Genomic DNA, 27,931 nt, shown 5'->3' with positions numbered 1-27,931 from the left:
GAATAAAAAGGAATGTAGTCCAGCCACAGGCTAGTGGTTCCCAAAGAGGGGGTCAGGACCCCCTGGGGGGTCACATGATAATTGAGACAATATTCATTCTGACAATTTTATGTTATTTAGCTTGAAAACTGCATATTTTAATGAAATCAAGCCAAATATAAAAATACAGTATCCAAACTAACATAATTAAACTAGATTTTAAATGTTTTGCACCTTAAATTATTATACTATTATTATTACATTTTACAGGATGGGGTCCCGAGTTGTTTGTGGGGTCACGCCCTGAAAAGTTTGGGAACCCTTGAGTTGGTGCATGCTTTATGCCAGTACAAGGCCTGCATTATTAGGAGGGGCGAGTCAGGAATGGCATCTGGGAGAAAAGGTATGCTGTCTTATTGATCATGCAGATGATTAAATATGACTACTCATTTCCAAATTCATGTGAAATAAAATGGAGACGTTACTCAAACTTGAACTTTGTTCAAATATTATCTATATTTTCTCTGTGACCTCATACGCTATTATAGGAACAATACCACACAATGTTAGAGAAAGGCATCAGCAGCCTGCAGATAAAGACAGGCTGCGAGAGAGAGAGAGAGAGAGAGAGGGGAGGGGATGACTATATACACTGTATATACATCACACAGGATATGAAAGAGCACAGAGCCACAGCTGGCAGCAGCCAAACACAAACATCATGGCACCAATAAATAGAATGTCATCACGGACGGCATTGTGCTCTGCTGCTTCTGCCTTCAACCAAAAAACAATAAATACAAAGGTGATAGATGCAGTCAGAGCTTATAGTCCATTCAAAAACCCAGTCAGTCAGTCAGGGCAGTTTAAACACGTATCGACTGATATGGGAATGTCGGCAAATGCATTAGTCCTTTTTAACCTGTGGTAAAGTATATGTACAAAATCCATCAGTCGAAGGCCGGTCATTGACTTTGGGGTCTATGGGATTGAGAGGTGTCTCACTGCCGCATTGTCAATGTGGGTCTTTCAAAGTTCCACTATTCATATTACAACCAATTGGCCCCAAAAAAACAACAATAAAATGTGAACAAAGATGTTTTGGCAAGTGTCATTTTCAGTCTTTTTTCCTCAATGAGCTGTTTGTCTGTTTTTCTGCCAAATATAACAGAGGATATGAAAATATACAAATTCTCGGCTGGTGATGGGTCAGTACACACATCCAGTCACGGTATGAAGCAAACATATCCTTCCTGCTTTTTTTTAATTTTTTTTATAAATTGACAAAACAAGAACAAAATAACTGGGCATGCATTTCCCAAGTCCGAGTGGAGAACGCTTTGTATAAATTAAAACAGGGGCGGTCCCAGACAACCCCGCTACTGCTACACAACCTATTAAATAGTAATGGTAAATGGTCTCAATTTATATAGAGCTTTTCCACCTACATTAGGCACTCAAAGCGCTTTTCCATCAAGGAACCACACCCATTCACACTCTCATTCATACACCAGTGTACATAGACACAGGGTCGGTGAAGTGTCTTGCCCAGGGACACAACAACAGTGTGCATCTGTGGGAGCTGGGATTCGAACCACAGACCTTCAGGTTTACCATCTGAGCCACTGTCGCCCACTGTAGATGGGATTACACTATGTACACACACAAAAATACGAACAAACAAGCTGTGCCGCCATCTTTGCCATTTTTTTTTCCCAATCCCAAAGACCTCAGTGCATCCAACAGAGTTCTTTTTTGAATATTGAAGCACAGAAAGTTTTCGAAAAAATATAAAGTTCATTCAAGTTGAAAGAACCGCTTTTTGTGTAGATCTTGTGTGTGAGTAGGCACAGTCTTAGTCTCAGTCATAGTTTTCCCAAATGAAAGACAAAAAATATCGAGATTTGAATCTGGAAAGTGAAAACCAAAGAGCTACTGAAGAACTGGAATTTGCTGTATCCAGACTTCACCGTACAAAGGCAAAAAAGTTGTCATCCTAAAATTTGGATGACTTTCATGGGACAGACGGGTACAGGTGTCGGGACATCCATCGAACAGATATGTCAAAAGATGAAGCTGATGAACAGCGAGGGCTCCAGCTGATTCCAGGACATTGAGGAAAGCCGGTTCCACGCGGTTATCAAAATATGTAGATATGTTGGTGTGCACGTTTTTGTTTGTGTGTAGATTTGATAAAGTGAGTTGGTTTTGAGCAAAGGACATCACCAGGCCTCTGTGTACCGGACATCAACATCTTTCAGGTTGGGCAGTTTAGCCTGCAATGCATAAAAGTAACGTATTAGTTAGAACATGTTGTATATTCAATGAATCTCCTGACACATTTGCTTCTGTGTAAATGTGTCTCTAAAACCTATACTCTGTTTACAATCAAGACAGTTGTAAAATCTGCTATTGTGGTAAATTATGTATAGGCTAATTTGATGTGTATTTGTGTATATTACTGTTTTGTCAACAGTATATAATCCCACTAGACTAGACAATCAAAAGTATGGTTCCAGTGGACCAATATTAACACTGAATGATTAGCGGAGAACTGTGGGTTGGTTGAGTTGGTCTTTTAAACTAAAGAGTTTAATCCGGCCCGTGGCTCTTTTTTCTTTCTGTAATTACTTTGCCTGAACAGCTGTAGAGCGAGAGAGAGAGCCTTGTGTTCTTTGAGAAGCAATAAGGTCTGGGTGGTTCAGACCTTATTGAGTCCCCACGTGTTCTTGTTTAGTTCTGTATTGGCCAGGTTTACATGTGGTTCAGTCCTGCTTCAGACCAGGCATTAAATCCTGGTTTTCATGGTAGCAATGGTGGTAATTGTATTGGTGTATGTTTTGTTATGAAAAGCCAAAAGTAAATGTAGATAAAGTATTGCTACTTTGTAGACTTTTTTAGAACGTTCATTTTGATCGGGTCGGGATTCGACGGCTAAGCAAATGCATGCATTAGTAGGACCAGGCTCAGCTAACGGCATTTCTACGATTTCTATAGTCCTACTGGCAAGTTCAAAAACCCAATATGGCCCCATACCCGGCTATGTACCTGACCTAAACCCATTTCCACAACACGTTACCACCTGCTAGGTCCAAAAATGCAAGGTACTTGCCTTGAGGTCTTCATATGTGTCGGCTGTAAGTTTGGTGCTGTTCATGTTCAGACTGCACAGACTCTTCATCGCTGAGACACAAATGCATAATGCTGTAGTTATTTGGGATAAACTGCAATATGGAAAAGTAAAGTAGTTCTCAACTGGTGGATCGGGATCCATGACTTTAAGTGGGTCGCATATCTATAAATGTTTTAACACATTGAGTGCCGCACTGTAGAGTGCCAACAATCCAGACCATTTTTCATGATATTTGTAGTACCACAGCATATTCCATGTTATAGCTATGGAAACATGCTCGTTTGAAAGACGAGAATCTAAGCTCTCTGTAGGTGAAAACAGTTTAATTCAGTGCCTCGGTTCCTGAGAAATGCAAAGCTAAACAGAGGCTAGTTTGATTAAAATCATTGCTCTCTCCTTTCTGATTAATTCTTCTCTCGAACTCTCTCCTCCTCTGTCCTCTCTCGACGGACACTAACGTTATGGACAGAGGCAAATGCCTAAATATATTTGTTTCAAGTCAATTTTCAACAACAACATTGTTGACACGTATTGAAACACTGCGTGTTGCCGCAGATTGATCGCCTTTTATCGCATGTGCATTTAAACAGTCGTCAGTCGTCTCAGTCGTCCTTGGACCGATTTTGACCATTTAAAAACTCAGAGAAACGTTGAAATCCCAACTGTTTCGATTAGTACATGAGAAGCTCTGCTTCGTCACGAAAAGAAAAAAACTTCTGTTCATCACAGAGCTACCAAAATCACACAAGGTGTATTAGAGTGTCTAGTTTCGTACTAAAACAAAACAAAACAAAACACAAAAACGAGTTTTTCTGTTTTTGGCACTCAATGTGTTAAAGTGTCGGTCTTATGATTGATCCTTGAATCAATAGAACTGCTGTATTTGATATAACAAGGTCAAACAGAAAATGTTTACAAAATAAGTTGAAATTAACATTTGTATTTGAGATGGGGCTTGTCTTGATGTTGCCCTAGTTGAGAACCACAAAAAACTTGAATAATAAGTGATCCTTACAGCTGAGTGACAGTAGACCAGCATCAGTGACTGGGGTTTCACACAGGTTCAACACTTGGAGACAGGCCAAGTGCTCCGACAACAACCGCAGCCCTGCATCTCCAAACTGGAATGAAAAAACATATATATACGGAATTATACAATTATGATTATTATGATCATTATCAAATGAGTCTTCATCATCAGTACGTTTTGAATTTAGATTCCACAAAACACATTGTCACTATTAAAGGCAGTTAAAAGCTGTGACTGTTTCGTACCTGAGTGGACCACAGGTTGAGTTGTTTGAGTGAGGGCAGCTTGATGAGCTGCTCGGCACAGGCACTGGTGACATTGGTGAAGGCCAGACTCAAGTTCTCCAAGTTCCCAAAGGACCCTGAGCTCAACAGGCGAGCCAAGTCGGCATCCTGATACATAACGCAAGTTTAAAAGAGTTGAACGGTGGGATCAATAGTATGTATTTATGCATGTATGTATGTGTGGTAATATGTCTTTACCGTGGACTTGGAGGGCAGAGTCAGGCGGGTGGGGCCTCCTTTTCTTTGCTGTGAAAACAGGAAAAAACAGAGTGTGAGTAGAAGACCTTGCAATACCCTTTACAGACAGTAAGGGGTGCAAGTGAGGCGTATGCTGCATTAATATGGTACGATAAAGATGGAGAATTTCTCCTTCTCCCTGTATAGCCTGGCCTGATAGCCACTCCTATTTTCTGTTCTAAAGCAGATGTGTCTGGGTCTCTGCCCGCAGCCAATTCCATATCCAAAACGTTTTGTTATGGATCCAAATAAATCACAGCTGCAAATAATTTGTAATACAACACTCAAATGCAAAAGGCTCTCAAATCTTGCATCATTCAGAACAAACTTTATAACTTCAATTGTTATTAAAATAGTTTAGATGTTCACCTGTTATTATGGCTGAAGATGGCGCCATTTATAAGTCCTCTGCATGATTTTTTGTAGTTGATTTTCTATTATGGATTAATTAATCCACCATTCGCGCTCATCAGAACTCAGAGGGAATCTCCAGTCCCGTACTATGCGTCGTTGAAAAATAATAATAAAAGCGTGTATCTGGCTCGCCAGGGAGTATGATGTAATACAACACTACTAGTAGCAATAAAAGACAAATTAAAGCAATGTTCAAATGTTATACAATGTTAGAAATATATTTTTGGGAACTTTTCTTGCAAGTCTTCAGCTAAAGATCAGGCACAAATACAGTACCAATTTAAACTTTACACACAAGCCTTCTGATTTCTAATCCAATGTTGTTTTTTCTTTCTCGTCTGGACACAAAGTGAACAAAATGACCAAAGGATGCATCTGAAGAGTTCACCACTAGGTACTAGGTACTAGGTGCTTCACGAACTTTACTTCACCTTACGTCTACAAGAAGCACTTCTAAGAAGCAAGTAACAAAATAAAGATACTGTAATACTGTACAGTATACATTGAAAGAATGGGTCACTCACCAGCTCTTTGAGCTCCCTCTGTCGGTCACAGAGCTGCTCGTACATGCGCAGCCCCACCTGAGTGCTCTCCAGAGTGGAGATGATCTGCAGCTGTGTGTCCTTGTTCTCTATGATGTTGTACTCCAGCATCAGGCACAGGATCTGCATCATATGTTTCAAAAATTAACACAAGTTTTTCACTGGAAAAGGAACACATTTAACACACGACTTGTTCTATGTGGGTTTGGTGCAAAGTAGGGCTGAAAGATATATTGTTATTGGATCAATATTGAGATATGAACATTTAAGATATTAATATAAAAAAAGCAAGATATAAACCATGTAGATTTTCATCAATAAAACTGCACTCTTTTGCATCATGTTTTTAATTTTCTGAAAAATGCTTAGTTCTATTGTATCGCATCGATATTGAGATATCTGAGAACTTTTTTTGTCTCTTTTAAAGATGTTCTATATTGTTTATTGAGTTTGACGGTCAGTGATTAAGAACCGGTCCCAGGCCTACCTCCACCATGGTCTGGTTCCCTCTGAGAGCGAGCAGCATACAGGGGCCCAGCTTGTTCTCTGCCAGAGACAGAAGGAACTTCTTGGTCTTGTAGCAAGAGCCCATGAGGATATGGACCTGAGAGAGGGGACATATTGTACACTTTCAGTAAAGCTGGGGCTGGGAAGTTTGCATTGTTCCGACTAGAGCTGGAGTGGTCCAAATTCCATGTGTTCATACAGTTCATACACATACATTATAAACATTACAATTTTTTATATATTTTAAGTCCTTAAACAGGTGCTTTTTTTTATTATCATATTTTTTTTTAAATAATCAGATGAGCCAGCAGCTGTATGCTGGAGGCATGACATTGCCTGCCCCTCCATAAACCTTAAGTACATACCATACTGGCAAACAGCTCTCCATCATCATCACAGGCCACGCCCCCTGGACTGTAGAGCTGGAACCAGCCATCTTTACCTGAGCGGACACTCAGCAGGCACGAGTGAACCTACAGACACACATTCTCAGTCTATTTCACTGATAACAGAAGCACATTTTTTAATTTGTAAATGTGTCCGAAAGTACAACAAAGATAACAAGTATAACAAATCTATTAGTGTAGTGACACTGACCTCTTGTCGAGGGTCTTCTGCAAACCTTTGGATCACATACTTCAGCTCCCTGTTCAAACACACATTAGTTTTGATACCGTAGAAGTAAACACTGAAAAGTAATAAACAATGATTATAGGGGTCTTACTTTGTGAATTTGCCGTGTGCAAGAGCCCTGGAGAAAAAAAACACAAAAATTATTTTACATTGTATTACAAATTTCAGAAACACTCCATAACAAATATATGTACCGGTACGTATTTTTATTTCATTGGATTGTAATTTTTTTTTTTTTGACTGACCCTAATATTTTTTGTAATATTCTTATTACTTAACATGACATGCAGAATTGTCACATCATTTGAGCCAAGTTGTTTATGAATTACGTGTTTCATGAAGCATGTCAGGGACTCGCTTTGTCCCAGAGTTGACTGACGACACAGGAAAAGCAGAATTAGCCTCAACAGTTTCAGAGGGACAGCTCATTATGACGAATGAAAAGTCGAGTCGTTAAATTTAATTTGTTCGATTTGTTTGTTACAGAAGAAACTTTAATGATCCCTGAGCGGACAATGCCATTCTGTTACTTAAAAACAACACCTGCCAGAGCTTCAAAGTAATCATTTGGCTATAGCACAAGCAATCTATTATTGATTAATAAAGGACAAAGTGTTTCCACTAGCTTGCATTACGGATAAACCCAGAGTAACTTAAAACCAACTTTACCAGAAAGAAAAAGCTTAATGAACAGTGTTTGTCATTGTTCTCGAAGCTCATTTTGTGTAATGCTAAATGATCAACCTTCCTGTGGCCCTTTCGGAGAATCTAACCCATAATATATTTGTTTAAAAAATATATGAATTGCTTGTGTTTCCTTAACCTGAAATATTGCATTCTTTAGATAATTCTGCTCATTATGCATCAGCATTGTAATATGTGCGTGTGTTCGCGGTTGTGTGGAATGACTCATTGAGCTTCTGGGGAGTATTATTGTGTTTCATAATGCCCGAAGGCAGTGGCCCGGCAACAGTGGCACAGGTGAGCACCAGGTGAGCACTGGGGATGAAGAGGACAACAAGCAACCAGTCACCGCTAACGAAGCCTGACGCGCACCAGACAGGTAATTAGAAACAGAGCTGCCGTCTGCTTGTAGCCAATTACAATGGTTTCTCTGGAGAGACTGAGCTGCCCCTACAGAGCTCCTCCCGTGGGACGAGGTGCAGTTCCTTGTTTACGTCAGCAGGGCGCTCCACCGGGCTCACACCTCCCCAGATAAAACTGAGAAACTGGGGAGCGGGCGGGCACATGCTAAACTTTAAAGATTGCAATTACAGCCAATAATATGTCACTTTCACGTTGATTTTCCTCATCAGTATTTGATAGTGATTGGATTCAAAAACTTGACATATATATTACTTTTTATGTCTGAAATTCCTTTCTATTGGCCAACTCATGTTTTTGAATATTGTCACTGCTTTTGGACGCCTTTATAAGAAGTAATTGGACATTAGTTCATATGTTTTGAAAGAGGAGACAATGAACTTTAAGACAGTTTTTGTTTCATGTGGATTCTTCCAGTAATGTTTGAGATATTAACCAAAAACGAAGACAAAAAATATCTGCAATTAGCCAGTTACCACAGTTACCGTTGTTACCGTCATAGGATTTTTAGTTGCCCTCCACCTCAACAGACTCTGTGCATAACTTCAAATCATAACAATGCTGCCCAAGAAGTGACTTCCTGTTTCGATCTAGCCTGCCAAAATAAAAGCACACAACTCATCTCATTGATTAGTTCAGCAGGTACTTGCAACATTACAATATAATAATCAAATCCACACATTTTAAGTGTTTTGTCTGTTAATAGTTAGGCAGAAAGAAAGTTGAACAAATTAAATGCTGAACTAATGAATAAGATGGTGCTTTTATTTTGGTGAGCTAGATCGAAACAGGAAGTCACTTCTTGGGCGGCGTTACAATTTTAATCTATGGGCTCTTTGGAATGTTGTGATGTCAAGTGATAACTGAGGATCATTAATCAGTGAATTAGTCGCATCACAGTAGGCTACACAATTTAACGTGATAATGCAAGCGCAGGCACAAGTATTGTATTTAAATCGCTGCAACTCATTAAATTTGTCAAATGAATGGACGATTGTACTGTAAGAAAACGAATAACAATAAACCAGTGTGTTTCTGGTGCTCATCCAGAACTCACACGACAGGGCCTCAAACATACAAAAACAAGTGGTAAATCACTCCACTGAAGGAGAAGTGAGGTGCTTGATATTTCCTTTTCCAAATAATATAGATCAAACAGACTAGATGGTTCAGGTAGAAACAAGTAGACATAACTGTATTCCTGCAGCTGAACCTAGTCTAAAATAAGGATAACCAGATCAATGCAGATATATAGTATTATAACTAAATTAATTCAGGGCTAAATCAGGACACGAAGATGCTGACGTTACCAGTTAGAAAGCACTGGATCAAGGCACTGTATCAATATTTGCGGACTTGTCTTACTCTTTAGGAAAGGGGATGGGCTGCAGTAGACTTGCCAGAGCAGGTCTCCAGTCATCGTAGTCCGATCTGAAAGACACATACAGAACGTACGTCAAGAACAAGAAGATTGTAAAAGAGGGTGTGTCCTGGACAAAGAACGCACGATTGCAGGTGAAACTAAAGCAGACTGAGGTCAGCAGAGGCACTAGCACAAGAATCGCATTACTGTGAATTAAGTAACAACGGCTTTTACAAACTCTACACATGTCCTGGGGCTTTTTTAGGCCAGGGCGATGGTTGACTAGACTGCCACAGAACTGCTGCTCCAGTTTCACATCCTTTCATTTAGGTCTTTTAACCTATTTAGCCTTATCCACACACTTCTCCTGGTGCAATGACGTCGTCTATCGTCAGAGCAAGACTAAAATCAAGATACATGAGCTACAAAACGGCATGACACATAACAGTGGCATTTATTCAAATATTTTATGCAAATGGCATAACTCAGTGAACTAATATCCATGTATAGACAGTGAGGAAAACATGCGTCCAGTCTGAAAGGACAGAGCAGCCACACAAGTTAAAGGGCCTATATCATGCAAAATTGACTTTTTGGAGCTTTTAGCCATGTTGTTATGCTATTTCCTTATCAAAAATACCCCCAGAGTGTTTTTTGGCTTCATTCACGCAGTTCTCAGCAATCCACTTGAATCCTGCTCTCTGAGCAGCTGCTCCGTCCTCTGCTGGAAACGACTGAGTTGTGACAGGAAGAGCACAACGTCTGTAATGTAATGCCTTACGGCCTGATTTAAATTTATAAAACAGCTTAAAAAAATAAAAAAAAAGGAAGCACTTCCAGGTCAGGGCAGAAAACAAACGCAAAACAAACGCACCTCCTTGAGCGTCTGAACAGATGTCATGTTTGCACTGAAGGATGTGAAGATGGAGCTCTTTCTAAACTATTCTGGACACGCCTGTTCATTTTTCTTACCTAACGATAATGTCGCGGAGAAAAGCGCGTTTGGCTGCGAGAGATGTAGGACTTTATTCAACCTTCCTAAAGAAGAGGCCACTCGCCAGAAGTTGGAATTTCTTTCCGGGATTCAGCAACGATCAGCCAAAAATTGCTGTGACTGTCTCTTGATGGATGTTTGGTGAATCTTCTCAAAGTGGATTAACTTTTATAACCAACGCGAGTCCCCAATGTGATGGAGAGGCCGGGACAGAGCGGTGGTGAGTCAAAACACGTGTTAGCCATGTATGAAGCTGTGTTGCAGATGTCAACTCCTTATAACTGCATCGAGAAGTAACTTCACTTATTGCAGTGATATTTATATTTATTTTACTGCTAATATTGCATGGGCAGATCAACTCGGAGAGAGGGGGCGGAGCTAACTGAATCGAAGCGTCTCGTCTTCCGGGTTTGCAAAATACCCCCGGAAAATACTTCACAAAAATTAGTAGAAGAAGATCTTTATTTATATACTCACAAAGCGCTTTACATGAGACAATTGTACATTCACTCCATACTCGGTGGTGGTAAACTACGTTTGTAGCTTCAGTTTCCCCTGGGGGAGACTGACAGAGGCCCTTCGGCGACTACACACGTCTGCGCCAACGGACCCTCTGACCACCACCATACATTCACTCACACACATCATTCATCCTGGCCTATTGTGCATGTTTTTAGTGGTAGGGGAAACCGGAGTACCCAGAGGAAACCTATACAGACACGGGGAGAACATGCAAACTCCACACAGAAAGGCCCGTCCAGGTGGGAATCGAACCCGGACCTTCTAGCTGTGAAGCGAGAGCACTAACCGCTGCGCTACCATGCCGCCACGGTACTCCATAGTGGTAGAGGTACAATATATCATATAAATGCCTACACTTTACTTTGGGATGGCTAAAATAGCATGATACAGATCCTTTAAACGCTCATTTGATAGCTTAAATATACTTTATTATTTTGTTTGAGCCAGGACAAAGTAACTCTCAAATGGACTAAAAGGACACATTTACATACTGATCAGGTTTGAACGTCAAGACACAAGCATTATGAGCAAAATCTGCCATCTTTGTTGCAAGCTGCTATTATCGTCCATATGTTTACCTTTTAAAGCAGTGAATCTTAAAGGAATAGGCCACCGTTTTTACATACTAAAATATGTTCTTACCTCACTTTAGACGTGTTAATATATCCCCGTCTGGTCTTTGTCCGTGCGCTCTGTCACGCAAACGGAGCACATACGCAGCCTCTCCCACATGTCATATAGCTCCGAAAAAGCTCACGATAGAAGCTACCAAGCTCTTCCACGTGTTCCCTATTTAAATAAAGTTACGTGAAGTGTTTTCATGCGAAGTATATTTACACAGAAATGTAACATGTCGATTTTATAAGCAAATAAAAAGGGGGACTATATTGTGAGGCGTAATGATACGAGGAGCACAGCGTCCGCGTAGTAACTCCTAAAGACTTCCCCCGCTCACTTCCGTCAATAAACTTTAGGAGTTACTGCGCGGACGTTTTACTCCTCGTATCATTACGCCTCACAATATAGTCCCCCTTTTTATTTGCTTATAAAATCGACATGCTACATTTCTGTGTAAATATACTTCGCAGATAAACACTTCACGTAACTTTATTTAAATAGGGAACACGTGGAAGAGCTTGGTAGCTTCTATCGTGAGCTTTTTCGGAGCTATGTGACATGTGGGAGAGGCTGCGTATGTGCTCCGTTTGCGTGACAGAGCGCACGGACAAAGACCAGACGGGGATATATTAACACGTCTAAAGTGAGGTAAGAACATATTTTAGTATGTAAAAACGGTGGCCTATTCCTTTAAGGTCCATCTGAACTCCTCAAATATGTAGCTCCTATGTCCTGATCCTCGCTCAACACTTATGATATGATAAGGTCAACTGTTAGATCACTATGCAGCTACGAACCAAATTTCAGAGCAGTTTGCCCAATCTGACCGTCCTTACCCGGCAGCGGAAACAACAGGAAGTGGCATCACCACCACAGCTGGTTCATAAAAAACTACATCACCCATATAGTATTAGGACTACAAAAAACACTCCAACTACAACCACTGACTTTAACGACTCAAACATGAACCACAATAACGATTATGAAGCCACACAGAAAACAGACGATGACAAAAAGCAGTTTCAGATTTAACTTCCACAGCTACAGCTTCATCACAGAAATAAAAATGCTTTGGTCACATATTCCACCTAATCTTGTCCTTTGGTTCATCCTCTGAGAAAGATGCCGCATTAACACACAGTGAGGTCTGCTCAGCCCAATTCGGACGCTTCTTATCATGGCGGACCCTGACGCACATCCGGTTTGGCTTTAGACCTCTTACCAATTTACTGTTTTCGGATGCAACCTTTAATCCGGCAAGAGTGCAAGTCTGAGCGTGAACTTACAGCATTTTGAGGATGAGAGCGAAGCATCCCAGAACGCGGTCAGCCTGGGCGGGCAGTTGGATGGACATGGTGTTGACGGCCGGGCTGACCAGTAGGCAGTCGATCAGGTTGGGCTCACTGTCGCCCCCCGATGGCCCCGTCTTCCTCTTGGCGTTGGTGTTGTTGTTGTTTCGCTCCAGCTCCACCAGGATCTCGCTGGAGTTGACCACAGAGGGAGGAGGGGAGAGGGGTAGCGTGGTGGCAGGTGGAGGTGTCGGGGAGATGGGTATGGCTGGGACGGGGCTGGGCGTGCCGTTCTGACCCGTCTGTGGAGGGCTGCCCGACATAGGGGGCGGTGTGGGGGGCTCGGCCCGCAGCAGGCGCAGGGGCATTGGGGGCTTCCTCTCGTTTTGCTGCTGACACCCATTACGGATCTCCTTCAGGCTGGGAGAGTTGTCCCGACTGTCCAACCAACACAAGGGCACAAAGGGAAACATACTTAGTTGTTGCTGTCTATTAAAACATCATCAGATGCAGCCATGGTTTGCTCTGATAAAAAATTACATTGTGACATATTCATGCATCACAGTCATAGTCATAGTGGCATTTTTCCCTGGGTTCTTGTTTTTGGCAGGTCACCAAACCTAAACATTCTTTTTTTCCTGGAGAAAATGACACACTTGAAATGTTTTTACATGGAAAATCTATTTTGTTTGCCCATTGCTTCAGCACAAACGTCTTAAAATAGCACAACAGGGACACAATGATGCGTTCAGGGGCCAGAGATGAGGCCACCGCAGCAACCACCGTCAGTGTCGAGAAGTTTTGGAAAATTCACAGAACATGTGTTTCTCTAGAGTGCAACAAGACCAAGAAGTGAGTCTAATGAGTTCTGCTCTAATGCCACATACTGTCGTTAATCGATAGTAACATAACAGATCATAGGGCATTAATGACAACACCTTTTTTTTTTTTTTTTTCCTCTGTACAAGTTCAACAAGTTCACAGACTCCTATTGGGGCAGTCCATTTGGGAATACTTTGAACGAGAGATAAAAATAGTGCAAAACAATACAGATTTACCGCAAGTAGGTAATAACTTTTTAACCTAAGCATGAATTAATCTAAATATCTTAGCTCTTTCAGCGTACCGGATTACTTCAAAAAGTGCACATGCAAAGCTGATGATCAGTATCTGAGTGGTGACTCCAGAGATTACCGGCTCACCACATGACCCGCATTTCAAACCTGACTCACATTAAATGCTACATGCTTTTATTCCACTGACCTGTTGATGAACTCCTCGTAACAGGAGTAGATCGCAGCCAGACACACGGCCACCAGATTGGGCAGGACTCGAGGGTGAGGACACTGCCCCGTAGGCCCGTGCATACTGAAACATAAGCGGAATACAGTTTACAAACCTGCCCAAGATCCAACCGCACACTTCAGTAACACAGCAGTCTGTCACCTGTGGACGAACTTTTTCACCACCTCCATCCCAGCGTTGAGCTCGTTCAGTGCTAGAATATACTCCTGAGTGAAGAGGCGGAGACGGGGACACTTCCCAAAATCCTGTTCAGACAAGAGGTTAAAGTCAGAGCATAGTAGGGGTTTTGATTCAGCTATGCTTATGCTACTTATGACAAGAACTAAATCCTTATTGTAAGACACCTCCCCCCCACAGTTTTAAAGGTCCTATACCATGCAAAATCAACATTTTGGAGCTTTTAACCCTGTTGTAATGCTATTTCCTTATCAAAACCCCCCCAGAGTGCCCGACCAGTTTGCGCTGCCATATAGATTTTAGTGGCACTGCCCCTGCAGAGTAAACAAATGCACCCTCAAACAAAGTCATTTTTGCGCCGGAGGTGTGAAGATGTGGCTCCTCTGGACACCGCCTGTTCTCATTTTTCTTACCTAACAATCAGAAAAATGCGGCAAAAATGCACGCTTGGCTACGAGGGGTGTGGGAATTTATCAGCGAGATTCCCACAAGAAAACTACCCGATGGAGAGGCCAGAGCAGTAAGTAAATCAAAACTTCAACTATTGCTGCGATATTTATATTCCTACAACTGGTAGTGTTGCATGAGCGGAGAGAGGGGCGGAGTTAACTAAATCCAAGCGTCTTGTCTTCCGGGTTGGTAAAATACCCCCAGAAGAATTACAATATATCATACAAATGTCAATAGTTTAGTTTCGAAAGGGTAAAATAGCATGATATAGTCCCTTTAAAATCATGCAGCAAACATCAAAATGAAACAAATATTTGTACATTAATCTCACCATGTTATGCTTGAGGATTCTCTGGACCACAGGAGTGAACACTTCTATCACCACCATTGAACGCGGCCGCTCTCGACAGTGCTGCAACACGTTAGACACAACAGCTTTTAGATACATTGTTGCATTTTGCAGCATTTGAGAAACTCCGCTTCAGCATATTTGGCATATTTGGTGCCATCAGAGGACAAGTTGTTTTGTACTCTCAAAAATCAGGGCTGAATTACTATGATATGTTTTCCATACATTATTTTGGAGTTCTAGCCCATGAGTGAAAAAAGAATAACGCATAATTTAATTTAACAGTGAAATGTGGACTGACCTTGCAGAAGAACTCACAGAGGTCGGGAGGTGGGTGGTTGTTCTCCAGGAGAGGTGCAATGGCCTAGGGTAACAAGACGAGACAACTTCATAGGGCGACAGTGGCTCAGGCAGTACAGTAGGCGGTGAGCTATGATCAGGGGTTTGGTGGTTCAAATCACTGTTTTGAGGCATGACAGCTGTGTGATTTGGGATATGACTAATACTTTGATAGGCAGTGACTAAATACGCTCTCATGTTTAGGTTTCCGCTGTCTTTATTGGATAGGACAGTATAGTGTGCCAGGGGGTGAAAAGCGGGTAAGTTGTCAGAGCTGGGACTACATTCTGAAAGAGTCCCTCATGTACATGTGCTGCAGCCTAATCCACTAAGCTCTCATCTGGCTCTGACATTATGATAAGTTGTACTTTATTATCAACTTTAGATACTACTTTATGTGAACATACCACATGATATCACACAGTTGTTATGCACCACTGTGCATGGGCAGATTGAATGATTTACTTACAACAATGATATTTTCATGGTCCTGAGTGCTGAGATTAGAGTTCTGTGGATAAAGGAAAAATAATAGGCTGATTAGTGTTGACCTCCAACACAACTATGAGCAGGGTACACTGTGAACAATGGGGATATTTTTAAAAAAAAGTGGATAATCGTTCTACTATGCAATCATTTTAGTCTGTTGTTTATATGAGGGGCAGTGACTTACCTCGGCCAGCAGGGTGGAGATGATGTGCAGTGGCGCTTGGTGAATGGACTCGTCCTGGAGAGGAGAGGTAAGAGCCATGTCCACCAGCGCCCGGATCTCCTTCAGAACCACATCCCAGCGGCTCGGGTTGGTCAAAACCTTGCGATACTTGTAAATCTTTTTCTGCATCAAACGCAAAGTAAATTAGTAACTAAAACACAAAAAAACACACCCCGTTTGAGCTGAGATTTAAATTACAGATTTGCTTCCTCCTCACATATTTAAAAACCAATAAGTAATGAAACAAGATTATGCTTATTCCTTGAAATCGGTGACATAAGCTTACCTTCCACTGTAGCGAGTGAAACCACTGGTCCCTTAAGTAGCTGTTTGCAGCCTGTGGGAACAAATAACAGCCAAACCCGGTTAGTTCCAGGATGGGGGGAGTAAAAAACATTAAATACTGGGTGGAATTGTGATATGACACTATAACGATCTTCCAGTGTTGGACTGTGTGTTTTTGTTGTGGTGTTTTCTTTTATAATGCAGCTCTTTGCTCGAACACAGTCAAAACAGTGTCGTTTACTTTGTCCCCGTACACGCGTCCTATTGGTCAGCCTCCATCCTCCACAGATTCATCACAATAGTGCAATCGACTAAATGTTCTTAAAGTGTCATAAAATAATCTCGACCTACGCTGTAAGAAAATAATGATACAATTAAGCCTAGTATGTACGCAAGTAAAAATTCTATTTGCTATGGACAATAATGTGTGAGTTAACGTCCAAAATGTGCTGTATATGCTCTGTGTGAGGCAACCTCATCAAACCTCACTTTACGGAAGCATTGTCTCTGACGTCAAACAATCACAAATACTTTTCTGCCTGTTTCTCTGGTGCACATAATTTAAAGCAGCACGCAGACACGCAGTTAGGAAGTGGTCTGGCCTAAACCTCAGCTTCTCCTGTGATCACACAATGTTACGGTAAAACAAGCTTCAGCTCTGCATTTTTATGGGACAATGCGGCAGCCAATTTCAATACCAGGAACATCAGTGACATACGGATATTGAGACGAAAAGCATGCAGCGAAAATGTGAAGGATTGCGCAACATAAAGCATAAAATGTTTTCCAGTGCATTTCTGGGAATGGATGATTTTTATTTTGTTTACGATCGACGGAGAATTGGGAATAGTTAGGGATAACAACACTTTGAAGAGTTTTGGAGCACAGACATATAAAATAAAATAAAAAATAGGCTAAAGCTGAACTAATGCCAAACACAGAGCGCACAGGGATGTGGTGAGGGCCCATGTGTACAAGAGAAACAGGGCAGTTCCAGCGCACTCAGGAGGGACACCGTGTCCCGCTCGGGCTCGTCCTGTCCTCATGACGTGGACACACTTTTCTAACACACTTTTTAACTCCCGTGCTCAGATGATAATGAATCTCAACGAAACCATGTAATCGTTTTTTTTTTTTTTTTTAGCTTTTTCTTGAAAAGATGAGTTGCTGGATTGTGTGAGTCACTACAGTTTGACGTGTGCTCACCTGTAGTAGCACTGTGCCTCCGGGGAAGCTGAGCTGGACACAGTATTTAGGAGCGTTGTCCCAGGCCAGCAGCTGCAGGTCCTCTATGGAGCTGTAGGACAGGGACGTCTCCATGTAACCGGTGGGCTGAGGGCACAAATTAGAGCATGAATTCACGATATGCATTTTAAATAACCTATCATTCAAAAAGACAGGGAAATAGTGACAGACTGTTACGGTTAATATCTAAAATTTGATTTTAGGGTCAATCTTATCCCTGTGTTAACCATTTGACTGCAATTAACATAGCAGTATGATGGATTACTAATAATTGTTGTGTTATGAATATTATTACACAACAAACGTGTTACACAACGTACAGAAGTTGCTGTTGACAAAGCAAAAATCCCTAAAACACAAGTTTATCACAAGTCACAATGAGCAGCTTAGTGTCAGGTTGGTTACTGTCTGCAAGTCAAATGTCATTGTGAACACTGACAGTGTTAAATAAAAATAACCCTGGGAACATAAGGTGGATAGATAGATGTCATATGATGTAGGTTTGGTAAAGAATGCAACAGTTTCATAATGTAGTCTACAGAGACACCGAAATGCATTACAGTGCAGATATTTTAGTGATGTAAGAGCATTGATGTCTGGGATATCTTCACTATTTATCTCGCTTATTCTTGGTTGTTTTGTAACCCACAATCAACATGCAAGATAAGCCTTCATTGATCTCACAATGGAGGAATTCACTTGTTACATCCAGCTCTCAAGAAAAAACACTCAAATAGACAGGAAATGTGCGACCAATTAGATAGTAAATAGAGGTGTCTTATATACAATGACAACAACAACATTTAGAGGGCGAAAAGTATAAACAATAACTAATAAAATAAGCAGATTATAAAATAATGTCAGCATTGGCAGTGCAAGGTTTACAGTCATAGTGCAAGTGGTTGATAAAGCGCCGCAGATAAAATGACTGGTACATGTGCATATGAGTGCAGCCTGTGTTTAGGGTCTATATAAACTCTATAACAAAGAAACAATATACATTTCCACCACAAACAGCCTTCAAATCATTGTGACAGGTGAACAGACAGTTGATGCAGAAATGTTAGTTCATCAGCATAACAAACTGGATTACTGTTAAAGGCTGAAATTACAGTATATGCACTTCATTTATCTACTAGTTTCAGCATGTAACAATATTTTAAAAATGATGAAGAATATGATTGTTATTGCAGGAGGATCTTAACTGTCACATCCTGGGTTCACACGAGGTTATCAGAAGACAAATATAGAGTCATTGCACTGTTGCTCACACTATTGTTGACTAAATGCAACACTGGCAGTATTAAGACAACAGCTGAGACATTCCCCATTGGGCTAGTACTGCAGCCACTTCACATGTAAAGCTTAAGCCAAATGTCAACAAGCAGTGACAAATACAAAGAAATAAGAAGTTAGCAGCCGTGCTGTAAAAAGGATGATTCAGAATGAGAGAGAGGTGTTGCAACTACGCCTTCTCCAGCAAAACCACATTAACACAATGTACAACAATTGCTTCAATTTACAAGACTTTCTATGGGCACTTGTGTCACGTTTGTCTAAGACAAAAATTCAAAGACAAAGGATGGCACAGTGAGTGTGTCCAGGTTTGACTTCTGGACCAATCGGGGCATTTCTGCATCGAGTTTGCACGTGAACATGTACAGGACCCCCTGAAAAACGAACTCCGAATCTCACTAGGACATAAAAAAAACACTCAAATGAAGAAGAAATGTTTACATTTTATATTATATTAGTCCTTCCCCATGCTTTCATTTCATTTATTCATTCAATACGGACATAGCAATTGGACAAACCAGATGCAGTGTTTAAAGTGTAGCACATGTGCTAATTTTCAACACCTGTCCATAGGGGGCTTTAGGTTACAACAAATAAAACACATTATTTAACAAGACAAGGCATATTTTACACATGGGAACAACCCGATTTGAGCCACTGTTTGAGCTCTCTGGTAAAGACGTTATTAGTCTGCAGTTTCTGTCCAGATTTTCTGAACTTTGAGAGCACACAATCCCCACTAACTTTAAAAAGAAAGCCTTTAAAAAGTCAGTTTCATTATACTACAATAGTAGTGCTACTACTATTGTAGCCGTCCTGGGACTGACGCATTCATACAAGTCATGGTGGGTGTTTTCAAAAGTCACTGGCAGTATCTTGGGTCAGATCGCCAACCTCCGGTTATAAGATGACCACTCTACCCACAAAGCCACTATTGCTCCTATTGCGGCATTAAACACAATGGATCTGATTGAGAAATTTGGGTAAATTAAAAAACTAAATATGACATTTTTTTGGAGGCAATATCTATGGTTTGACATGTATACATTATGTATGTATTATACCGATGATATAGTTTTGGAACTTTCACTTGTTGCACTGTAACAAAACTTTACAAAAGAGTAATAACAATGACAATTGAATTTGTTTATCACTAATAACAATTTACAAAAACAAACTGAAATAATTAACAATTCAACATGACAATGTATTACTGGATTATTGGTACTGTATCATAACTACACTTCAAGATATTTGTTGTGTGTAAAGCTAGAGGAGGCGTGTGTTTGGACTGGAGCGAGGCCGAGCATGATGGAGACAAACATACGGCCCGGGCTGGTGTGATGAGCAGCGCCGTTGTCATGGAAACCCCTCCTCCAGCGCGTCTCCGTGTGTTTGCTGCAGCAGGAGGCTGAAGGAGCTTGTCTCGGTCTCCTCATCGCTGCGTCGCCATAGAAACAGGGCAGCCGAGATGTACGTGATGTTTTGTTGTGAGTGCGCCGCTTTTTGTTTCCAGGGAGCAAACGAAAACCAAAGGGCGAAAGGAAAAAATGGTAGAATCACACAGCTATGCACAATCTGACTATTAGTGCCCACGGGTGATGTATAACAAATTAATATTACACGTGTGGGTACGAGCACATATAATAAATAAGAATACATGCAGCTGTGAAGTCCAACTGTCATCAACTGCCATTATGTCACCGTCGTTATTTCTTAAGCAAAGGCACATGGGCGGATGGTGGTGCAGGGGTTAGCGCTTGTGTTTCACAGCTAGAAGGTCTCAGGTTCGATCCCTGGACGAGGCCTTTCTGTGTGGAGTTTGCATGTTCTCCCTGTGCCTGCGTAGGTTTCCTTCCAGTCCACCCCTACCACTAAAAACATGTATAACAGGCTAGGATGAATGAGAGTGCGCTTGATGTTGCGAGTGGAGGGTGATGGATGGAAACTAGCCCATGGCTACAATCCGGTGCGGCATATTCACCAACATGCACTGTCCCGACTAGGGGTGGGCCATATCGTATCGCATATCATTATCGCAATATAATTTTTTATATTGTTGTCATTTTTTATAGCGTTGTGGACACAATATAATTTACGTTGCGCTCAGCTGCATCAGAGCAGCATAAACACTGAGTGTAGAACATGGGGACAGGTGCTTTAAAGTAAAATGAAATTAAGGATGTAACTGTTTGAGATCATAATTGGCAGGAAATTAGTATGCCATTAAAAAAATATATATCACTGAATTAATCTTCAAAATAGGCATATGGCTGGGATTTTGAAGACCGATCAAATACACCAAAACCCCAAAAATATGTACCGTTCAATGCTACTAGAACAAAATAAAATCATATGGCATCATATTTTTTGGATTTTTTTGTAGCCCATGCGTATACAATCACTAGTTATGTCAAAGGAATATTTAAACCTAGTACTGTATGAATTAACAGCCTGCTTAAAAACTAAGAAGGCTCCTTTTTCATGACTATCCAACAATGCATCTGCAAAGTGGATAAATAATGGCGACAGTAACAAGTGTGTACAAGTTTGATGTCATGCATTGGTATTAAGTGATGTAAGTATATAAGATCTAACTGGTGATAAATAGTGGCCCTAAAAATCCCTTTGCAAATAACAATATTACAATTCAACCAATGTAAGAAAGGAAAGGAAGGACATTTGTTTAATGCCTTTCACAAACATGGGGCAATTTACATTCATTCCATGTTCGGGGGTGGTAAGCTACCTTAGAAGCCACAGCTGCCCTATCGGATGGACTGACTCACTCACACTTACATACACACCATTAGCCTGATGTACACGGCTCCATATTTTGATCAAGCTTTAGTTCTCGATCTGTACACTGTCTGTGCATCTGTACACGGGTTCTAAATAGTTTAGCTCGAAAGTTTACAGTGGGTACATCATACGTCATCTGATACGATTGGCTATGGCAACGTGCAGACGCATGATAGACATTCGTAACGCCCAATAAACGGCTATGGACGATCGTAAACCACACCTCTCCTTCGAGAAAATAAATTGGTGGTCCCCAGACTAAATACAACTTGTGTTATTTTGTCTGGCGATAGCCAGGCTAGGAGAACATGCAAACTCCACACAGAAAGTGGATCGAATTTGTAAAGCACGAGCACTAACCGCTGCGCCAGAGGCCACCCAATGCAAGTCTTGAACAAAGTAAACTATAAGAATAATAATGGTCTACAACAGTAACATGCAGCTGTAGATCAGAATTCGTTGCTCAAGCAAGATTATGTGATTCTGGTCTGATTTGACCCCTATAAATAAGTACCCTGGCAGGTTTAGAAAACCATAAGCAACCTGCAGTGTCCTTTCAGTCCACCCATTATTTTGGTATGAGTCTCCCTAAGGAAAACCGTTTGGCCCCAGTGGCCCATAGTCTTGAACCCGTACTGGGGATAATGAGCAAAGCAGAGTCCTTTCAAGTGACTCTTTTGAGGACTGTGCAGATCCGAGCGGCTTGTCCTCAAAGCCGTCTTACATAGACGTAAATGTAGGTTTGAGCATGTTTGACTGACATGAACGGGACCTCAGCTACAACACTCACAGGAATGCCTAAACAGAACTGGAAAGTGCTCCCAAAATACAATTTCCATTTTTATATTTTCAGATGTTTTTTAAAGGATAATTGTCCCGTAGGATGTATTGGATTGGACTCACAGTGAGGAGCGGGGAGAGACCTGCAGCAAATTGTGCGAGTCGGAACCCACGACACACGGACTGGAGCAGTATTCACTGTTCTTTCAAAAGCAAACTTAAGACACATTTATTTGTTCAAGCTTTTAATTAGCTACTTTTGGGCTGCTATGATTTCTGTGTTGTTTTGACCCCTTTTTATATTGTATGTAACTTCTGCTTTTACTGTGTTGTGAAGCACTTCGTGGCCTTTGCCAGTGAAAGGTGCTATATAAATAAAGATTACTTACTTACTTACTTACTTTAGTGTACGCGACAGCAGCTTAGCCACTACCAGCTAGGCCATTAGCATTAATTAAGCATTAACATTAAGCATTAAGCATTAACTAAGCATCAATTGTATGTCGGTATAGAGCCATCAAAGTAGGGGTGAGGCTGGATCAATAGTGTTGCCTCATTTATTGTTCTCGCATTATCCATATTGCAATAAGACTCAATATATATCACAAAAACACTCATGTCTTCCATCTGAGTTTTTTTTTTTGCAAACACAGACAAAAACAAAAACCTGTCCACCTGTTCATGTTTTGTTGTCAAATAGAACTGTTACATTTATATCAGAAAAAAATGATGCTGTATTCTCGGAAATTCATCACCAGTGTTTGGTAATAAATCAGTCAAATGGGCTTCACTTTTGTACAGCAATTGTTTGACAAATGGAGAACTAAATGCTGACAAGCCATGGGAACTTCCTTTGAACACATCCTATTTAACATCCCCTATTGATTTCAAGTTTTTGCTATTCATGGACACTCGCATGAATCAGTCCATATGAACAATGGTGTTGTTGCAATACGTTAAAGCGCAGGCCAGGGCCTAATTCACAGTGTGAACTAGTATCTCAGAACTGCTGCTCAAAGATTCCCATTCAGGGAACCAGTATGCAAAGACAATACACATACTGGACTCAGGACAGACAGCTGCAAAATGGTCATTCGAGAATCCAGCTCAACATGCATCACGAATGCCACATTTGAATATTACAACTTTATGTTTCTAATTGCACATCCATATGTGATTCAAACACAATTCAGTAAGCAATTACTGATTTATAAAGAGGTTTTCGATTTCTTCTTACATAAACCTTATGTACAGTACAGGTGAATGAACATTAGGGGTGGAAGCAGAGTCATGTGTGTTTTTGCTGTTGACCGACCAAAGTTCATCTGTTCTCCACAAAAATAATCGATACAGACCAGCACCCAGACCTCCAACAGCCAGGCAAAATGGTGCCAACATGGCTAACCTCTGACAATTTATTTCAATTAAAACGTTAGACAATTGTTAGACAACCCCATTGGGGTGGACAAGAAGGCAAAAATCCAATCCACTTTATTCATTTAAACAACACCAACGTGTCCAATGTGCACATGTCACAATTTTTACTGTTTTCATTTGCTCACAATTAGTCATACTTTTTTAAATAAACCATCTCCTTCAAAAAGCTTGTACGTCACCGTTAAATCTGCCCATCACTCACTCAGAGCATGAAAGAGGCTGATCATAGAGGGAAGGATGGGTAGGGAAAAGATGGCATATGTTTAGCACAGAACTACATTCAATAGAAAAGGCTTTAGTCTTCACAGAGGCACAATTACATTTTAAATTGTCATAGTGCCCAGCCTTACTGTAGCATCAACTCTCTAATTCGACAGGCCCCATCCAAATATGACATCTTAAGATATGTAAACATTAATATGTACAGTACAAAGTCAACTGTAAAACCGTAAAGTGTGCCAGCAAACAGGAACTACAGGCTCATATTCAGCCATCAGGTATTTTTATGACGGTCACTGTGCTCACAACACACCCCCAACGCATGACATACTCTGAACTTGAGCAATAGAATAACGTAGCAGCACTTACAAAGTTGAATTTTCAATGTTACACAATAATAGAGACTAATTTGTATGAACAAAGTGAGTTCCAAAATTAGGAGAGACAGAACATGTGCATAGATACATCATACTTTGAGCGTTGGCAAAGTAGTAGTTTGAGTTGTGGTAGTGGTCACTGAAATGTTAGGTAGACCGTAGCACAATAATTCAATCTACCTGGCTGCCTGGCAATAAGACACGAAAAGTCTTAACAAAACACAGCAGTAGTTGATACTAGTTAGTAGGACATTACCGGAAAACATAATTTTAGACTCTCTCTCTCTCTCTATGCAGTTGTGGCTTGCAAGTTTTTTATTCAGCATTTTACTGTACAACATTAACGTTGCAGTGAACTTTAAGACAATCGGGCGTTTGTCTGTGTTGTTCCTCCACTGTCAATGTGTCATCATACAACTAGACATAGTGAATGTGTAGTGAGTGAGTGGCTGGTGGTGGTCGGAGGGGCTGATGGCACAAATTGGCAGCCTCACTTCCGTCAGTCTACCCGTGGGGGAGCTGTGGCGACATATGTCGCTTACCATCACCAAGTATGGTGTGAATGAATAATGAACAAAACTGTAAGCGACTGAGCGTCTGGAAAAGCGCAACATTATCATTAACTTTTGGTATAGGGATGGGACATGGGAGCAGTACAATGAGTACTTATACAGTGTCATTTGCAGTGCGTTATGATCTGTGCTGAATCAAATAGAGAGATCTTAAAGACTTTATTTACCGGTAATCGTGTGCCAAATGTCAATAGTGAATACCCACCACCATAAAGCCAGTCCTGGGACAGGTGCTGGAGTGATGTCACTCTTCAATGTCCTCTCACAGAATAATAGTGTTCTTTTACTTGTGTCTATTGTGTGTGACATAGGCCTTTCTCACACCCACAACTTATTGTTAAGTGCTGGATTGAGATACAAGATACTTGATCCCTTCACAAAAGTATAATAGGGTTTTTAAAGTTGGGTTTAATCCACACCACCCGTCTCTTCAAGACAATGTTTATAAATTCTATTTGAATCAAATCAAATGCAGTGTTCAAATGGCTCCTTGTCCCAGAGGAAAATACAAAACACTAGTTCAGGGGGTCAGCAACCTTTTCAGAGCCGAAGGCTACTTTAGGAAATAGTTACAAATCCACATATTACACATCTCACACATGCATTAACGTACACGGGCATCAGTTCGGGACGGGTCCTTGTTTATTCAAATTCAAAGTCAATTCAAAGAACCTGACTAACAGCAATATTTTTCTTAGATGGTACTGTGTGACAAAAACTTAAGAACCAATACATTGCAACTAGGACCAGGACCATCCGATATCGGGCCGATATTTGGACTTCCTGTTTTTTTGCACTGGAAAGAGCTCAGTCAGAGCTTTAAAATGAGTCCCACCACAACTTCGGAGGCATCAGGGGAACTGAGAAACACCGCGTCACACGTGGTGTGTCATAAAATACACTTATTTTATAAACAGATAAAGAATTAACCTTTTTTGTTTTGGAATCTGCTGATTTTTGTTTTTCAAAAAAGCTCCCTCTGAAGTCCTGAATAAATCAGCCCTATGCCCCTCATACAGCGCCCCCTGCTGTCACAGTTCAACACTGACACGTTTAGAAGTATCAAGACTTATCGGTAAACCGTCAATTAGATATATTTCTATGATTGAAACCGTAACTATAATGTTACACTGTAGACTATTTGAGAGATAAAACAAAAATTACTTCAAATTAAATTATTTAAAATATCAGCCTATTGGCTATCAGCCATGCCAACCCCCTTCAAATCGGTATCAGACACCAAAAATCCCTATCGATCGGGCCCTAATTGCAACATATTTTTAACGATGGTCTGAACAAAACAAAAAAACAAGAAGGGCAACAATAAAAATCAACCAAAAATGTATGTGATATACAGTACACACACGTGCGAGACAGGGTCAGGTAAAAATAGCCAAGATCATTATACACAATATGAAAAATAAAATGCTCATCACTGTAAAAATGATATTCAACAATATTCATCATACTTCGTTTTTTTTTTTTATATTGAAATAAGACTTAAATTGTGTCTGAATCTTTTGAGACTTGTGTGATCTGATCTTGTAAGCTTTAGAGCATAATGTGTCAAATCTTTTTTTTCATAAAGCATAAGGCTTGTGCAATATCAAAGATGTGAATGCTATAACAAAGAGGAGTGAGCCACATCCCCCACCAGTCTTCTCTCTCCACAGAAGGCGTATCTCTACTTCATATTAAAGAACTTGGATGACTGCACAAAATTATCACCAGCAAATGAGTAGGTTTGATGAACATGCTGTATAATTGTATTACAAATAGCCTATCACACGTTGTTCTTTGTGTAGGAGATGACCTAGCCATTTTGTCCAATCAGATAAAGTGATGTCAAAGCAGACTGTTATCATATCAACACAGTGATATGACTAACTGTTAAAGCTCTTTAACTATACGCATTGACACTTACTGCACGTAAGTCAACATCATAACACGGTGTGAGTGAAGACAGTGGATGTAGCGAGGCCCTGCACTCACCGTGGCCGAGCTGAGGCTGCTGTCCGTCAGGGTGAGATGGTGCGGCTCCCAGCGGCGCAGGAACTTGGAGGTGAGGATCTTGCTGAGGAAGGTGCGCGGATGTTTGAGCACGCACACCTGGATGTCGCCCTCGTGGAGCAGCTTGTAGCGCATCCCCCCTCCTCCGCAGTGGTGCAGGCTCCTCTTGCACGGCCCCGCAGCCACTTTACTGTTGTTATTGCCCTCGGTCGTGTCCCCCAGCAGCGGCTTGTTCTCCTCGCACTGGTAAAACTGGTTATTGTGCAGCTCGCCCCCTCCGCCACCGCCGCCTCCGTTGCTCAGATCCATAGCGCCACTTACGACCCAGCAGTTTATTTCCAAATGTCGCCGAGCCAAGACAGGCCTACATGTAGCCTATACAAACACTGGGGTTGAAGGGACCTACCTTCGGCCCTGCGCGCTGTCTGTAACCGCTGTGGCGACTGGAGCGCACGGTATCCACAAAAAAACGCGTCAATAATCCTCCATTTTCCCCCACGACCGTGTCCCCCGCCTCCTCAGAGCAGCTATTTAATATGTTAGGGCCATGGCCTTATCCAATGCGTACACCCTTCAGCCAAATAGTGTAATCCGCGACAAAAGGAAGGGAGACACGATGGGAAAAGACGTGAAATGTCCCACAGTGGAGTGTCCCTGTTCAACGCGGCTCTGTTCGTATTCAATCCAAGCCCATCGGCGGCGTTTCCCTTTTCTTGCCCTGATCCTGCGCTGTGTACAGCAGCCAGCTCTGTACGGCTGCGGCGCGCCGGTTGGTCCCCGCTCGTTCATGTGATACCGGACTGACGTCAATGGGGAGGCGAGCGGATGAGCCGTGTGTCTGCGTTCCGCTGTCTGTGCGCCCGCCCCATGGCCCTCCTCCCCGCGCTCCCTCACCCATCCTCACCCCCAGAGCAGGAAACATGGAGG

At 41.4% G+C, this 27,931-nt stretch overlaps 1 protein-coding gene across 1 annotated transcript; it reads right to left on the bottom strand.

Moving 5' to 3' along the window:
• Nucleotides 1-289: 289 nt before the first annotated feature.
• Nucleotides 290-27,817, bottom strand: cmip (c-Maf inducing protein). The gene is made up of 21 exons (XM_079568224.1): nucleotides 26,987-27,817; nucleotides 17,473-17,598; nucleotides 16,268-16,318; nucleotides 15,943-16,104; nucleotides 15,739-15,780; nucleotides 15,232-15,294; nucleotides 14,913-14,993; nucleotides 14,096-14,199; nucleotides 13,913-14,017; nucleotides 12,647-13,087; nucleotides 9,229-9,294; nucleotides 6,851-6,877; nucleotides 6,724-6,772; nucleotides 6,492-6,599; nucleotides 6,107-6,223; nucleotides 5,602-5,742; nucleotides 4,625-4,672; nucleotides 4,388-4,534; nucleotides 4,128-4,233; nucleotides 3,092-3,162; nucleotides 290-2,255 (listed from the first exon to the last, which is right to left on the bottom strand). The coding sequence occupies exons 1-21, from the start codon at nucleotides 27,311-27,313 to the stop codon at nucleotides 2,202-2,204; spliced, it is 2,436 nt and encodes an 811-aa protein (XP_079424350.1). The 5' UTR covers nucleotides 27,314-27,817; the 3' UTR covers nucleotides 290-2,201.
• Nucleotides 27,818-27,931: the final 114 nt, after the last annotated feature.

The sequence above is a fragment of the Gobius niger genome (assembly GCF_951799975.1).
Source record: "Gobius niger genome assembly, chromosome: 12".
Lineage (NCBI taxonomy): Eukaryota > Metazoa > Chordata > Actinopteri > Gobiiformes > Gobiidae > Gobius > Gobius niger.
The sequence above is the reverse complement of the archived record's forward strand: the minus strand, read 5'-3'. Positions and strand labels throughout refer to the sequence as shown.

Bases quoted from the DNA above. Each gene is read 5' to 3' on its own strand.
- cmip (XM_079568224.1), bottom strand. From the start codon at position 27,313: ATGGATCTGAGCAACGGAGGCGGCGGTGGCGGAGGGGGCGAGCTGCAC. The intron at 15,781-15,942 runs GTAAGTCACTGC...CTTTATCCACAG, and splicing joins TCTCCACCCTGCTGGCCGAG to AACTCTAATCTCAGCACTCA. The intron at 6,224-6,491 runs GTATGTACTTAA...CCCCTCTCTCAG, and splicing joins GAGAGCTGTTTGCCAGTATG to GTCCATATCCTCATGGGCTC.